Here is a 17805-nt window from a genome sequence, read left to right as displayed (position 1 = left end):
TTCGTTTGATGAATGTACCAAGTCAGGAAATGAATTATTTCAGGTTTTAATAACAAGTTCAATATGATTTTGTATGAATAATTTGTTTTTTATTGAAGTATGAAACTTATTTTCATCTTTATTTAGCACCAGGCACCTTTTTACATTCACCCCATTCGTTGATGGCCTCCATTTTGGAAAACGGAAGTTGATTGAATACATGACTATATTACGTAAACCATTTTTTTCCGGATTGCTGATTAATAAATCTAAAAACATGTTTATTGTTTCATCTTTATCTGTATTTGTATGTCATTTTCAAGCACATAATAGATATATACGTATATTTATATGGGGTGCATGTGATTTTATCGCAAATCTCGCCTGAAAGTATTACACTGCGGTTGAAATAGCGTTGCCTTGAGTGATGACACTGTTGGATTTGACAATTGAACAATTTGAATCACGGATTGCATTCTATAAAACAAGCGCTTTAATTGGTTGATATGGACCCGCCCACTCTCGTGCAGTATCCTTTGCCTTTGTATTGTAAGTTGGAAAGCGTCCAACGGCCTTGTGATGGTCGAAAACCGATGGTGACTTTTTGAACAAAAAAAAAAAACAAAAACAGACTTACTATGAAATCACTTTATAGCATGTGATATATTCCTATCGCAGACTGTACATGTATATCATTTGATGACAAACACTAATTTCATTTTTCCCTACATGTAATTCTGCTGATTTTCTATTCACGGCATTTTCAATTTTCAGTGGTGCAAATTGAAAACGCGTTCGTGCGTAGAAAGCATATCCAGCTAATATCGGAGCACCCGTTGAAAAAATATAAATTCATGTGTGGTAAAACATCGGATTTAATTAAAAGTTTACTGTTTTGTTGTCACGAGTTTCAAAAATACCATGTTTCAAATGTGTGCATACCTATTTTAATTGTCGTCATGGCAATATTTAAACTTGCGATCTGGAATCTTAAAATTGCACTTAAAAGTGAACACACTAAATGACCAAGCGCTACCATTTAATAGACAGTCTAATTCTGATAATTTAATTTAATACCCAAGCGAAGTGTCATACTCAAACTGAAAAGTTCAATAATTAAAATTTCACGCCGAACAAAATTGAACACAAGCCAATTATCAATGATCAAATTAACACCCAAGCCGGTCATCACTATTGTTATCAAAACATATCGATCTACTGTGCCCACTGCTAACACAGGTAAGGTGCTGGCATGCGTTCAGCCGTGACTAATCCCCTCATTGTCGTAATTTGACTGGAAGTGTCAAACTTGTGTAAACAAAGGATTTTCACACGGAAGGTAGAGGTGTGAACAAGACAATTATTATGAAAATCACTATGATAGGCGAAATTTTTGTATCAGATAAAACGAAAATCTGATATTTTCCTATCAGAATATCAGGTGAAATTATTAATAAATATATAAGAAATGGTTTTGTGCTCTGATATTGTATCAGATAAGCCGAAATATTCGTTTAACCGCTATCCGATTAAATGGAATCCACTGTATAAGAAAGTGGAAGAGCAGTTCAACGAAGAGGTGAAACTTTATATTACTAACAACTGGAAAAGATATCTGGACGACTGTTTTATTGTTTGGAAATACAGTAACAACGAATTGTCTACCTTTAAAACATTACTGAATGAACTTAATCCTGATATAAGATTTACAGCGGAGGAAAGTACAGATAGAATTCCATTTCTGGACATCATGGTAATTAAGGAAAACGATGTCATTTTGACAGATATCTATTACAAGCCAACAGACACGCATCAGTATCTTCATTTTAATTCGTGCCATCCACGGCATACAAAAAGAGCCATCCCTTATAATTTAGCAAGGAGAATATGCACCATCGTAAATAAGGAAACAACCAAAATACAAAGACTACAAGAACTGAAAGAGTATCTACGGAAACAAAGTTATCCCGAAAAAATTATTGATAATGCTATTAAAAAAGCCATGGATTTAGACAGAGAGGACCTCCTCAACCCTGTGCAACAAAACAAGACGGATTCCAGGATCTTGCCTTTAGTAACGACCCATAATCCCCAGAATACAAACGTTGCACCGATTGTTTACCAACTCAACGACGTTTTGAAAACCGACGAAACTATGTCTAAAATATTTAAAAATCGGAAATTTATAAACAGTAGGAGGCAGCCGAAGAACCTCAGACGAATTCTCACAAAGTCCTCCTTTAAAGAAACGACAGAATTTCATGTGACCAAGTGCCAGGATCCGCGTTGTGGTACCTGCCCATACATACGACAAGGACAAAGTTTCAACTTTAACGGGAAGCAGTTTACTGTTAATAATAACATGTCATGTCAAACTAGAAATGTTATATACGTTATAACATGTTCCGGTTGCGGGGAACTATATATCGGCGAGACGGGAAGTGCCTTACGGGAAAGGATCAGAGTACACAAACAACAAATAAACGTACCGCAATATCGCAAACTCAAAGTCAGTGAACACTTAGACGTGTGCGGAAATAGAACTTTTACTGTCTTTCCATTTTATAAACTGCACAACTCTAACACAATTGAAAGACGTGATAAAGAAAGACATTTTATAAGGACTTTCAAACCTAAATTAAATAGTTTAATGTAAAAGAATTGTTTCTTTACATGTAAATTATGTTACTGAGTCACATTTATTGCTTTGTTATTGTATGCTTTGTTAATGCATTGTTCTGTGAAAGTACGGGAAAAATATGACGTCAATCAAAGACTTGTTAACGTTAAGTTATTATGACGTCATAATAGACGTTACCATGAGTATTGTAAAACATCATGAAGAAGAAATGAAAGCGCTTAAGTTTTACTCGTTCTCTGTGTTTTTATTTATTTAAAATAATTTTCATATATATATATATATATATATATATATATATATATATATATATATATATATATGGGATTTCCCTAGCTAGATGTAGACGTACATGGTCATCTGCTTAACCTCTCTAATATTACTTATCAAAATATTTCCTACTTTTGAAATTCAAAGCATCGAAGTTTCCGCATTCTGGCCCCTTGTGGCCCCTATTTACATGCAAGTAAAATATGACATAAAAATTATAATGTATAGTTGATGATTGCCGAGATAAACAATTTTGCTTTACTTTAGTAATGTATAATAAAATATTGACTGTTAAAGTGTTACCAATTAAAGACTTTAAGCCCCTATGGGCCTCTAATTAGAGTGTTTTTGATTTTACCTTAAACCTTTTACGATTTTGAGTACTTTATGTTTAACAACTATTCAGATTTCGTTTCCAAGAATTTGAAAAAGAAATATTTAGGGATCAACCCTTTACCTCCTTAATGGGGACATATAGCAAAAAATAAAAGTTTGCATATTGTTGACATTTTAAATTTACATCTTTTGTTCATTATTACTTATCAAAATATTTACCACTTTTGAGATATAAAGAGTCAAAGATTGAGCATTCTGGTCCCTTGTGACCCCTATTTAAGTAACATATGACATAAAAATCATTGTACCATAGTTAGGTGTGATTTCTTTTGTTAAAAGTGTGGGTTTTCTGTACATAACCCACACTTTTCTGTAACTCCGCCCATCGAGTCGGGACAAAAGAACTATTTATAAAACGAACATGCACGGTTTTTAAATGAAACAATCATAAGGGCTTGTTATACCAAATTTAAGAGAGTGAAAAGGAGCCTGTAAAAATTTTCAATAGTATACAGCATTTAGTAGTAAATAACAGTTAAAAACGGCCATTAATACTTTAACTATAGTTAAACGTGAAGAAAAAACTTCAGAAATCGCTTGATTTTTCAAACATTTACCTGGGTGACGCCAGCTTAGTAGACTCCAACATATCGTTCTTTTGATAACCAACAAAGGAAACATGGTACATACTTGACGTAAAAACAAGTGTACTCTACTGTACTTAAATAACCTTTTCGATTGCGGATGTAGCCGATCAAAGATCTAATTTTCATTAAATTGAAATACGTATACATAACCCATAAAAAACATTTCAATCAACGTACCATTAAGCACGGCAAAGTTTGTATCAGGTTTACAAAATTTAAGTTAAACCAAGTTCAAAATAAATTTAAATTACTAGTATGTAATTTTGATGATTGAAATTTACGAGAAAAAAAAATCAAATTAACATATGTCATTGAAACCAAACTCGTTATTTTTTCAATTACATAAATCAAACTTTTTAAACGGGCCTAGATATGTTTAATTTTTATGTTGCTTACATGGCCCAGTGCTTAAACTGCCTGCCCTAGAGTCACGAAGTAAGGAGTTGAATCCCACTGTGGGACGTGGAGACCTATAAAGTATAAACAGAGGTCCCGTGTCGCAGAGGGTGTTGTCAGGAAGAAGATCCCTTACTGCTCAATGACCCTGATTGCCGAGTATATGGCAAAATTTGTAGGAAAATTTGAAAAGTATTGTATACAAATCACTTACCCTATATTCGGTGGACATGGTCAGAAGGACACGAAGGAGCGTAAAATCATATAAAATCCAAATGCATCTTTGAAACCAAACACTTAATGTTTCAATCGCGAACTAGTCCGACTGATTCCTAAGCTGACTTACATGTGAATGATTTTTGAAAACTATGGTACAAGTCATTTACCCCATATCACACTGTTGATTATGTGTAGATACCCGATGGGCGTGGTCATAATGACAACTCGGGAGCTACGCCCCCTCGTGTCATTATGACCACGCCCATCGGGTATCTACACATAACCAACAGTATGATATGGGGTAACTACTACTAATACACAGTTGTAAATTGCTGAGATAAACATTTTTGCTTCAGTACGTAATGTATAACAAAATATTGACTGTTAAAAAGTTATCGATTAAAGACTTAGCCCCTCTATGCCCCTAATTTGAGTGCACAGCCTCCTTTTCTTGATTTTACCTTAAAGCTCTCAGGATTTTGAACACTTTTTGTTCAACAACTATTCAGAGATTCTTTTTTGTTCCTGAGATGTTTGAAAAAGAAATATTTAGTGGTAAACCCTTCAACTTCTTTATGGGGATGTTTAGCTAAAGATGAAATATAACATATTGTTCAGAACATTATTACGGTCTTCCCCTCAGGTGGATTCTGATGATTATTCCCTATTATTACGTTCCCCAAACGGAGTTTGGGAACATATTCTTTTTACCCTCTTTCTTATTAAGGTCTTCCGTTTCCAACAAAAGACCTTATTGTTTTCGTTTGGTTTCTTTATCCCTAATATTAAAGTCTTCCGTCTTCAGCGGAAACCTTCTTCTTATTCTTTGGTTTCTTTTTCAATTTTCTTCTCCCTGAACAAAGTCAGGGGCAACATACTGCAATTGTATGCATGTTTTTGTTCTACAGGCTTTTTCTCAGAGATGGCTGGGACAATCTTCCTAAAACTTTTCTCAAAGGACGATCTCTGGTTGTAGATGTGGTGTGTGGTCATTCAGTTTCAAAATGTCTACCGTTGCCATAGAAACCTGCAAAAAGTGAGAAATTTTGTCCGAGAGTCTTCTCTCTGGTCCCTTGAACATTCTTCATGAATTTTTATTGATGTAATGATCAGTATCTGTAATTGTGCGCATTTCATTTAAAAATTGCAAATTGTCAATAGCTGCCTTGGAAACAGGGGAAAAGTGAAAATTCTTTAACTTTGATTTTTAAATGAAAGTACTGAAAGGACTGATAGGAGTTGTCCAAACTTAGCTAATGGGTATTGTTTTAGTGATGAAAAAATGAAAGTCTTGTCCAGTTCGGGACGACATAGCTATTGCTTGTAATAACAGACTTTCTAGTATATTGTTATTCTTTTTTTCTTACCGATTTTGTGCATGCGATTTCTCGAAAACGGCTTGATGGCTTCTAATGAAACTTTCAGGACTTATGTAACTTTACATGATTCATTTTTTTTCTTTTTTGATGATGTCACTTCCGGTTCGGAAATATTGTCGATTTAATGATTTTTGAAGGGCCATGTTGTCCGCATACTTTCTAAAAAATGGCTCTAAATAGAAACATGAAACTTCCAGGCATGATAGACTTAAGTCTATAAATATGCAAAAAGTATTTCATTTTTATCGGAAGTGCTGCATGTCAACGAAAATAGTCCTATCGTGAATTTCAAAATTTCTAACACCTTTTCTTCGATTTCTTCTTACCTCGAAATATTTTGTCAAAACATATAAAACAAAAGAAGTGTAAAATTTGAAGATCTTTCAAATTATATCTCGAAAACAGGGCTGGCCCCAAAATAAGGGATCTAGTAGGGCCAGAAGTTTTTTCCTGATATCTTTAAAAGTATTGAGAATTTGTAATACATCATATCAAAGAATCAAAGTTGTTCAAAATGTCATGTTAAATCATTCATCAAACTACGCACGATGACGTCATTTCTGGCCAAACCGAAAGTATTTAATAAATGCATATTTTTGCTGTTATTGACACATTTTTGGTTAATATCTGTCACTGGATGGATATAACTTCCGGTCAAACAGGACGCAAGACCTACTCATTGCTTTGCAATGAGCTTTGTTCTAGTCAAAACAGTCAAAACTGCCATAGCGACCCACTGTATTAAGTGACTCACTGTCACATGTGACCATAAAAATCCCCCAACGCTTCTCCCTATATATTCTACCTGTATTAAATGACCACCTGTCAAACGCGACCAACGACTGTCATTTTCCTGACCATTTTCTGTATTTTCAAGCATTTTTACCTGAATTTAACGATTACATATTTTCTAGTGTTGGCAACGAGTACCCGGTTAACCGTCGAACGATGTGAGTATCGGTTAGTAAAACTACTATTCGGTTACTCGGATAAAAATACATCTTATAAAGTAAATAACTAAAAAATAAAATGTTAATTTGTTTATAAGCATATACATAAGCATATTCTAATTTTATTTCCCGTTAAATTTAATGATCTGGTGTTTCACTAATACAATCGATTCATTTTGATTAGTTTTCGCAGTTAATTGATAGCATTGATTGCCAGCAGGTTATACAAGTTTTGAGGACCTGAGTTATAATTACCTCATTAAAAAATTTAACAAGATGCCGCTAAAGACATATATAGCTTGGAAGTATTTAAAAGAACAGCTAGCTGATTCGATACAAGTAAAATGTAATGATCATGTATGGTTGTGACTTCAAATTTCTAAATGCTAGTAATTATTCTCCTTGATCATGACATAGTTATATCGGGACTTGAAAAAGACCATTGTTAAATAGCGTGAAACATAAATTTTTTTTCTGATTTAATTAATTTTTTAATTAAACACATATCAAATTTCTTTCAAGATAGTGCGTGCGTGGGTATCCTTAAGCATTCACAATGTATTTGTGTTTTATTACTACCGATGAGTAAAGGATAAGATAAATGATTTACATGAATATGAATAAATCATCCGAGTAACCTGGTACTCGATCGGAAGATTGAGTGAGTAACCGGTTACTAAAATTTGTCCGATTTGCCAACACTAATATTTTCCAATTCCTACTTTCGATTTTGGTCGAGCATGCTACGTTTTTGGTTCCAAACAACTACATACACGCTTTTATTTCATTTAATAATCATATAATGCAAGTTTTACAAATAAAATAACATTTTAAAATAAATATTTTACTTATGCTTTGACATTTATTGCATAAACATTAAAATCTAAAACAAAACCATCCCATTTTTTCTGTCCAGTGATCGAGCACCATTTTGAAAATAGATGTTAGATGTTGATCCCGATATCAATGTTATCATTTCATGCTATAAGGGCCAAACGGATATTCAGCTACAAAACGCGTAACATTTTTTAGCAAAATAATGTGCTTTTCCTATAAATTTCATTGATGTTGATATCAATACATGTATGCTTTGAAGCTCGTAATTGGACTACAAATTCAACAGAAATGTCCAGCGTCTAAAATGACGTGCAAAAATAGGACAATGCCTTTTTTATGAGTCGTTAAATTATATTGTTTTCCCCATTGACTACAGGAATAATTGATTATTTATAATGTGCTACTCTAAACGGTTAGATTAAATGTCAGATGAATAAACTTACTCCATTAATTGATATTTTAGGCAACATTTAGGAGGTTCAACATATTTGTCCAGTGGATGTTCTTGATGCGTGAAATTTGTTCTGCTTCAACATAATACATGAAAATGCGTTTTAAACTGCTTTGAGTAATTAACAAAATTTATCATATATATACAAATCCAAAAAGCCCTTTATGTTTATACTTCGATTATAAAGAGATAGCGATTGGGTATCAGTCAAGCAAGTAACACTATTATAAGCAAAACGTCAATTTTCTTGTAGCGCTATTAAAGCATAACGTCAAACGTCACAAACAATTCATGCGTAACAACTCACCTATTAATTTTTTTTGCAAAATGGCCCCATTAAGGACTTGAAGGGCAGACACCCCTATATATTTCTATTCTGCATTGCTTGAAAACAAAAAGAAATTTCTGAATAGTTGTTAAAAAAAAAAAATCTTTAAAATCACGAGCCTTATCATTTGATATGAAGACAAAGGGGCTGACCCCTAAAATAACGGGCCTACAGGGGCCAAAAGATTCTAAAGATTCATCTATAACACTTTCATTATCAATGGTATGTTATAAATCATTGAAGCAAAAATATTTATATTAACAATCTGCAACAATATATTGTAAAATTATTATCAAATATTACGTAATAAGGGGCCATAAGTGGCCATAATGCTTAATCTTTCCTTCTTTATATCTCGATGGAACTGATTTTGTAAGAGAGCAATGGAATGAATATTTTATTCTTTATTGTTTACCGGGGCAAATTTTTCTGCACAGAATAATCAAAAAAGTTACGAAAGTGGCACAGATTTGCTTTAGAATTGACATAAATTTTACTAATTTGCCGGCATTTTTCATAAACTTGAACCTTAAAAAGGTCGATTCTGTATATTGGGTGACACCAGCAGTTCTGAGCAAAAAAATATCGACCTATATTCCATAAATTACAGTAATTAATTTTCTCCAGACTGCCGCGATATGGAAATTCAGGATTAAGAGAAAATTATAAATGTATTTGAAAAAAAAGTGTGTTTTGACGTTGCGCACGGTGTTGGTACACATTAACGTTACGTCAAAATAACGTTAAAAAATCATAACGTTGTTATAAGGTTTTGAACCTAACATGCATATTTTAGTATTGTATTTTATTTTTCAAAAATATAAAAATAAAAATAAAAGGGCACATAATGTTCAATGTTTGAACCTTCTTTTTTGAAGTTTGAAAGTTTTCTACAAAATTTAAGTGAAACAACAGAACAAGTTCTGGTGTAATTTTCTCTGGAATTATTGATGATCAAATCTGATCCCATTGCTCTTGTTTTGTGAGCTAGCTGACAACGCTCTAACAACGCCGTGAAAGCGCATTGTGATTGCCAACGGATGCTGTAGAAAAGCCATGGGTGCGCAATGATCGCAGTGACAACTCCGTGCTGTCGCTGTGTAATCACAGTCAAAAAAATCACAAGACGATAAATCTCATTAGAAGCGCCGTAAAAACGTGATAGAAACGCAGTGACATCTCCGTAACATCTCCGTGAGGTCTCCGTGGAAGAGCAGTCTACTATCACTACGTTTGTGCCGCGATCATGTGCGTCTTCACGGCGTATGTACGGAGCTCCCACTACGTTGTTGGAGATCTCACCGCGCTGCTAGGGCGATCATACTACATTTCTACTGCATTCTAATCATACTGCGATCACATGGCGCGTACTTTGTGCATGCCCAAAGTGATCGCTGTCCCCTGCCATTCTAAGAGACTACGGCATTCAGTTGAGATCTCGCCGCGTTGTCACAGCGCTGTAGGAGACTCTACTGCAATCACCTCGGCGTTTTGTATTTTTTGAGGATGCCGAGCAGTCGCTGTGAGTACGCAGCCCTGGTGGGACAGGGGTTTTACTGGCAGATGCACAGAAAAAAATAAGTTGACATCAGATTCACCTCAAAATTAATCCCACCATATGACATGCCTGATAACAAAGAGTGTACTAAAATTTCAAGCATCTGCGATGAACAGTTGATGAGAAAACTGCAACGAAAATTTGTTATGCATGAAACGGACAGACGCACAGACAATCAGGAAGTTGACATTGGATTTGAACAAAAATGTATCCCATCGTATGGCATGCTTCAGAGCAGATTGTCTTTACATTTCAAGCATCTGCGATGAGTAAATCTGCGACAAAAATTTGTTATGTATGAAACAGACAAACGCACAGACAAACTAGAAGCTGACATCGCATTTGATCGAAAATGTATTCCACTGTATGGCATGCCTCAGAGAAGATTGTGTAAAAATTTCAAGCATCTGCGAGGAGTAGTTGCTGAGAAAACTGCGGCGAAAAATTTGTTACGGACAGACAGACAGCTAGACAGACAGACACACAAGGGTAAAACAGTATACATCCCTCTCCTTCAGAGTGAGGGTATAAAAACAGATACAGATAATTATGTATCTGAGTGTAGTCATACTTGTGTGCCAAGTTATATTGAAATCAGACCAAAACTATAGGAGGAGTAGCATTTTGAAAGTATTTCACAGAAATTTCTATTTTTATAACCACGGCAACACCGTTTTCTAGTAATGGGCCGGAAAGGATTTTTCTATATTTGGCTATAACTTCTCAATTAATCCTTTGTTTTGCTTGACACACCTTTTCCCAGAATGTATCAGCTGACAAAGTTTGATAACTCAAGGCCTAACAGTATTAAAGTTATGAGCCAGACACAATAAAAGCTAACAGACAGACAGACGGACACAAAGCCTATAACATAATATGTCCTGTCTTAAGACAGGCGTATAAAAAGAAACAATAGAATAAAAGAAGGGTCTTCCGCTGAAGACACTTATATACAGTGGACCCTCATTTATCCGGACACTTTGGTTCCCATTCAATTTGTCCGGATATGTGAAGCATCCGGATATCTGAATCACCAGTTAAATAAGACAAAATTACATTTAAAAATTTCGTTCTGATGAAAAATCGTTCGGATACTGAAGCATCCGGATATCTGGCATCCGGATATCTGAGGGTTCACTGTATACCGTAAAACGGGTATTTTTTTACATGCTGCTAATTTTTACGAGTTTTATAAATCCGTAAAATTTAAACGCGTAAAATTTCACATGATTTATAAAACGGCACATGCAAAATTTCAGCATCGGTAAAAATAATGCTAATTGCCATTAAGCTCACTCCCTGGAGGCTATATAATTAGTTAACTTTTATAAATTATACAAACACCGTCAATAAATTAATCAATTAAACCTACCTGGTCACTCTTTTTTAGCATTTTTACTAGACGCATAACTTCTGATAATGACTTAATGATTAAAGGTCTTCCAATTATACCCGTGTTTTCAATCATTGACCCTTTCTTCTGTTTCATGTGCTTTGAATAAAACTTCGACTTTTTAATACACCGTAATACTTTCACTTCAATTATGATAGTTTGAGTTATCTCTCTTTGTTTTCGGTAAACTCCAGACGAGCACGTGGTGCGCCTAGCTAAAATGTGTTTTAGAAAACTTGAATAAATGAAGGGTACATTGCTCATGTATATAAAGGTAAATGAAAAAAAAAGATTATACATTGTGTAATATGTTGCAGTGTTTATATTGTTATAATTGCATCGGACACATTATTTGACGTAAAGCATTCGAAGTGCTAACAATCATTGATCTGGAATTTTACATTTGATGATTCTAATTTTAACAGGCAATGTTCAATTCGTAAAAAATTAATGCGTAAAAATTTAAATCACCCTTTTTTTACCAAAATTCATAAAAATTTACAGCAGTAAAAATTTATTTTGTTGAATCCTAATTATTTGTAAAATGTGAATAATTATCATCTGAAATACTGAAAAGGTGTCAATTTGCAAACAATGTCATTGGGCATTACAAACTTTAAGATAAGATGGTTCAGAGGTACTGAAAAAGAAGTTGAACTTGAACAAAAGTCAATAAAGAGCACAAAATTGCCTTCAAACCTACCTTTTCTACCACCCAGTTATCAACTAAATGCCAACACTCAAAACTGTCAAGTGTACCTGAATTAAGTCCGTAAAACATTGCTGTTGACATTTCTTTTAATTATTAAAACTTTAGCTTACCTGTGACCTTCTGGTGTTAAAATGTGTTGAAGCCATTCATATGTCATGAAGTACATTCCAGATGCTGGAACATCTGAAGTAAATGAGCAAGAAAATGATGGATACATATAAACTAGGGGCAATCGATTCCAGAATTGCTAATCCGTTAACCGCAAGACGTTCCGAGCGATTAACTCAGGTTAGTCGTTTCAAGATATTCAAGCTGATGTTTTTTTTCATTTTACACAAGAAGGCCAAACAAGAGGCCCATGGACAAGTTATAGATCACCTGAGTATCATGTAACAACTTTCCTTGACAACTGACTTTAGTTTTACATCAAAGGCCATGAAATTCAAAATTTTGAAAGAGGCACTATAATTGCTTATCATAACTGTACACTTAGCTTGCTTACTTTGGTTACTTAATATCTAGAGGAAGGTCAGAACCAGACGTCTCTGTCGAGACTGAAACTCCTCTGGTTTGTACTTATAGCAAAGGAAGAGAAAAGTAGCAGTTGGAAATTGAAACTTTACAACAGCAATAAATAGAATAATGATCCTTGATTAAGTCTCTTTATGTTCTTGGTGTAGTCTACTTGTATGCAAAATTATATTATAATCAGACTAAAACTGTATTTGGGGTAGCATTTTGAGAGTATTTTACAGAAATTTCTATTTTTAGTAACCAAGGCAATAATGTTCATCGAAATCAAAAAATGATAAACAGAATTGTGTATCTCAGTTTAGTCTACTTCTGTGCAAAATTAAATTGGAAAGCTGACGTACCGATTTGTGTATCTTAGTGTAGTCTACTTGTGTGCCAATTTTAGTTATATTGAAATCAGAACCAAAACTGTAGGAGGAGTAGCATTTTGAAACAATTTCACAGAAATTTCTATTTTTAGTAACCATGGCAACACCATTCATTGAAATCAAAAACCAATAAACAGAATTTTGTATCTTAGTATAGTTTACTTGTGTGCCAAGTTATACTGAATTCCGACCAAAACTGTAGGAGGAGTAGCATTTTGAAACAATTTCACAGAAATTTCTATTTTTAGTAACCATGGCAACACCATTCATTGAAATCAAAAACCAATAAACAGAATTTTGTATCTTAGTATAGTCTACTTGTGTTCAAAATTATATTGAATTCCGATCAAAACTGTAGGAGGAGTAGCATTTTGAAACAATTTCACAGAAATTTCTATTTTTAGTAACCACGGCAACACCATTCTTTTGGTCGACATTCTCCAAAACCCAAGATGCCTCAACTGACAAAGTTTGATGATTCTTAGCCAATAAGTGCCTGAGATACTTAAATATAGCCATAAAATGTCAAAAGTAGGTCACTGTGACCTACTTTTTGGTCGACGTTCTCCAAAAACCCAAGATGCATCAACTGACAAAGTTTGATGACTTTAGGTCCATAAGTACCAGAGATACTTAATTATAGTCACAAAATGTCAAAAGTAGGTCACCATGACCTACTTTTTGGTCATCACTCACCGAAAACCCAAGATGCATCATCTCACAGTTTGATGATTCTAAGCCAATAAGTACCGGAGATACTTAAATAAAGCCATAAAATGTCAAAAGTAGGTCACTGTGACCTACTTTTAGGGCGTCACTCTCCGAAAACCAAATATGCATGGACTCACAAAGTTTGATGAATCTAAGCCAATAAATACCTAAGATACTTAGATATAGCCATGAAATGTCAAAAGTAGGTCATCGTGACCTACATTTTGGTCGAAATTTTTCAAAGACCCAAGATGCATCTACTGACCAAGTTTGATGATCGTAGGTCTGAAGGTAATCAAAATATGCATTTTAAACAATTTGAAAACAAATGTCGGCAAATTTCAACTAGATGCTGTCATGAGACAGTAATACCCGCACTATGGTGTTTGCCTTTAAATATACACTCATTCATATTGGACTTTCCAAGGAAGAAGTCAAAATAATTCTATAATTATCACCGTACATGTATTCGTCAAATTGAACATAAAATTTTCAGATGACCATATCAACTCTGAGCCTCACATATGTATTTTAAAATACTTAATTCATAACCAGTCTGAAATAACAGAATTTAATTAATGATTGAAGTAAATTACTTAATTAGATTCAAATAAATAATTTTCCCATAATTTGGAACTTTTTAAATTTACTTTCTCAACGACATAAAATATTATTTTAGTACAAAGCGTTTTTGATGAATTTATCAAAATGTGCAAACTGATTTTAGTATTTGGTCGGGAAAAAAACCCATTGAAAATACAACCCGATTAATTTGTCAATCTCTCTCTCACTCTCACATTTTTTAAAAAACATAGCCTACACCCCCCCCCCCCACACACACACACACTCTCTCTCACTCTCACATTTTTTAAAAAACATAGTTTAGTTTATTATGATAGTTTGAAATTTGTTCTTGTACTAAACAGTTTTATTTTCTACATTCACATTGGGTTTGCCTCACCCATTATCATATTTATAGATATCACCTCTCGGCACACCTCGGCCAATTCATACTGGCAACGGAATCAGCAAAGGTTTGTCGAATGAGATTATTTAGCACATGTATGCTGACGATGCAGTGTGGTCAGTTAAAATCATTTGTGTTTTAATTGGATTATATGGATTATATTTCATGAATTCGTTGTCACGACCTATGACATTCGGTAAGTACAAGATTTAGTATAGATTGCATGAAAATAAATAAATGCAAATGGTTAGGTTGAAGTTCAAAAAGGGTCAACATGGTCAAAGATCATCGCATGCCACAGTCGACAAATTTCACATTGTCAAGTTATCTCCCGTTGCGGACATTCAGTATATAACAGACGCAGATCCAGAATTTTTTTTTCAGAAAGGGGGGGGGGGGGTGTCACACCTCAGTCAAAAAAATCAGCCCAAGATTTCCTGAGATGGAAATAAAAAATAATAATAAAAACAATGATGGTGGAGTCCCTGTTTTCTAAGGGGGAGGATGTCCAAAGTAATTTTTATTCTCTACAGTACATATATAGTCTTATTTAAATAACTGCTAATTCCAGGGGGGGGGGGTCTGATCTCCCTAGCCACTGACTCCCTGTACCTGAAATGACAATTGATCTTATGACTCCATAATAGTAGAAAATTTTTTCATTTGACTATTTATACATATTTTGTTTCCTATGTTTATGTATTTTTGTCTGTCCACTGAAACTTTAACCTTGCCCATATTTTTTAAGTGGATTGGGCTATACACATGGCTTCAATATTTCATAGGTAAATTTCTTTTGGCAAAAACTTTTAATGGGTACCACCAATTTTGACCTCTTGATCTCTTGACCTTGGAGTTTGACCCAATTTTACAAGAAAAATACCTTGAACTTGGCGTAAGTTTTGAACAGGTGGTGCTAGGACTTTCATGCTCTTACATGTGTAATCATTGTGAACTTTCAACAGGTATAATTATTTTTGACCTAGACCTTAGAGTTGAATCCAATTTAACTTTAACCTTGGCAATAACTTTTGAACAGGTGAGGAAGTTCTAGGGATTTCTCCCTTTTTTCACATGTGTATTCCTTGTGACAAGACTTTCCCTTTCATACCAACAATTTAGACCCTTTGACCTTGACCTTGGAGTTTGACTTACATTTGAGAAACTTCAACCTTTGCCAAAAGCTGCCATAACAGTTGCTGTCACAACAAACAAACAAATTACTAAAAAAAAACACAGAATACATGTACATATTTTATATTCAACAGATATACATCTGGTCATATCTCTAGTTCTCCCTTGAATGAGACATGGTGATATAAATTTTAAAAAATAATTATAAGAGTTGAAAAGGTTGTGCATATTGAAATATACTAAGCTCTGCGGATGAATTAGATATACCAGTTTAGCTTTATTTTGCTACCCAAAGCACCTTGATTAACTATTTATAAGCATACTGTTTTCTGAAATGTACTGATTTCTGTTGTCCATCTGTTTATCTGCAAACTTTTCACATTAACTTCTTAAGAACCACTGGGCTAATTTCATCCAATTTACATTTAAATATGCAGGGTACTTTTTAAGCGCCCGGATCGATAGATCCCGGGCGTATATTGTTTTTGTCCTGTCTGTTTGTCTGTTTGTCTGTTTATCTGTTTGTCTGTTTGTCAACTTTAACCTTGGCCATAACTTTTGAACAATAAGGGATAGAGACTTCATATTTGGTAAGCATACTCCACTAATAAAGTCCTTTCAAATGACTTCAAGGTCAATGACCTTGTGACCTTGACTAAGACTTATATGCTAAAAATAACTTTTTCCACTGTTTGTCATAACTTTTGAACCATAGGAGATAGGGACTTCATATTTGGTATGCATACTCCACTAATAGAGTCCTTTCAAATGACATCAAGGTCAATGATCTTGTGACCTTGACTGTGACCTATAATATGCTAAAAATAGCTTTTTACACTTTTTGCCATAACTTTTGAACCATCAGAGATGAGGACTTCATATTTGGTATGCATACTCCACCGATTAAGTTCTTTCAAATGACACCATGGTCAATGACTTTGTGACCTTGACTGTGACCTATATTCTAAAAATAGCTTTTTCCACTGTTTGTCATAACTTTTGAACCATAGGAGATAGGGACTTCATATTTGGTATGCATACTCCACCGATAAAGTACTTTCAAACGACGGCAAGGTCAATGATCTTGTGACCTTGACTGTGACCTATATGCTAAAAATAGCTTTTTACACTTTTTGCCACAACTTTTGAACCATAGGAGATAGGGACTTCATATTTAGTACTCATACTCCACTGATTAAGTTCTTTCGAATGACACCATGGTCAATGACCTTGTGACCTTGACTGTGATCAATATGCTAAAAGAAGATTTTTTTAACTTTGTTGCCGCCGGGCGCGTAGTGTTTCACAAACACATCTTGTTCCAACATAAATCTTCTTCTCAAGAACAGCAAAGACATTTATTGTCCCCATTTTTGCTAAAGGTAGGGTACATTAAATCTCATTTGTTTGTCAATCTGCCCATCTGTCACAATAAATTTAACCTTGGTCATCATGGTCGAATATTTTGAATGAGAAGAGATAGGACTTTTATATTAAACATGTGTATTAGTATTAAATGGGACAATACCATTCTACATACACTATGATTTTCATTACCCATGATCTTGAAGTTTGACCTAATTTCCTTAAAAAAATTAATTACTTTGAATTGATCATTTTGAAAGATAAATGAAAGGGCATTCATTTTACCTGTGATAAGACCTTCCAAAATGTATCATGACTTTTTGACTCTGTGACCTTGACCTTGAAGTTTAACTTAGTTTTCATTAATGTTGTATTTCCTTTTCATTGAGAAGAGATTTGACTTTCACATTTCAAGTGAACATTACCCATAACAAGAGGCTCCCAACATGCTATGATTTTTTACCCCTTGACCTTGATGTTTTAACAAAATTTCAAAAGAGTGAACTCTCCCAAAAAATGATAAGACCACTGTTTAAAACAAAAAAGGAGTTTAGGGAAGACTGGGCTTTTTCCATAAAAAAACGTCATTTTTCAACCCTCATTTGACCCCCCGGGCAAAATAAAAATTCCGAA

The 17805-nt window shown here is 34.2% G+C and overlaps 1 protein-coding gene across 2 annotated transcripts in view; it reads right to left on the bottom strand.

The window, feature by feature from the left end:
* LOC134280031 (mitochondrial carnitine/acylcarnitine carrier protein-like) overlaps nucleotides 1-17805 on the bottom strand; it is a 172479-nt gene that overhangs the window by 33852 nt on the left and 120822 nt on the right. For both annotated transcript variants that reach the window (XM_062762462.1, XM_062762463.1), the window contains exon 6: nucleotides 12204-12276. In XM_062762462.1, coding sequence (XP_062618446.1) covers nucleotides 12204-12276 — 73 coding nt within the window. The remainder of the gene's footprint in view (nucleotides 1-12203; nucleotides 12277-17805) is intronic.

This window comes from Saccostrea cucullata, unplaced genomic scaffold, assembly GCF_032062105.1.
Source record: "Saccostrea cucullata isolate Sc308-1 unplaced genomic scaffold, CSIRO_AGI_Scuc_v1 ctg1725, whole genome shotgun sequence".
NCBI classification, from domain to species: domain Eukaryota; kingdom Metazoa; phylum Mollusca; class Bivalvia; order Ostreida; family Ostreidae; genus Saccostrea; species Saccostrea cuccullata.
Note: the sequence above shows the minus strand (reverse complement) of the source record. Positions and strands in the feature narration are given on the sequence as shown.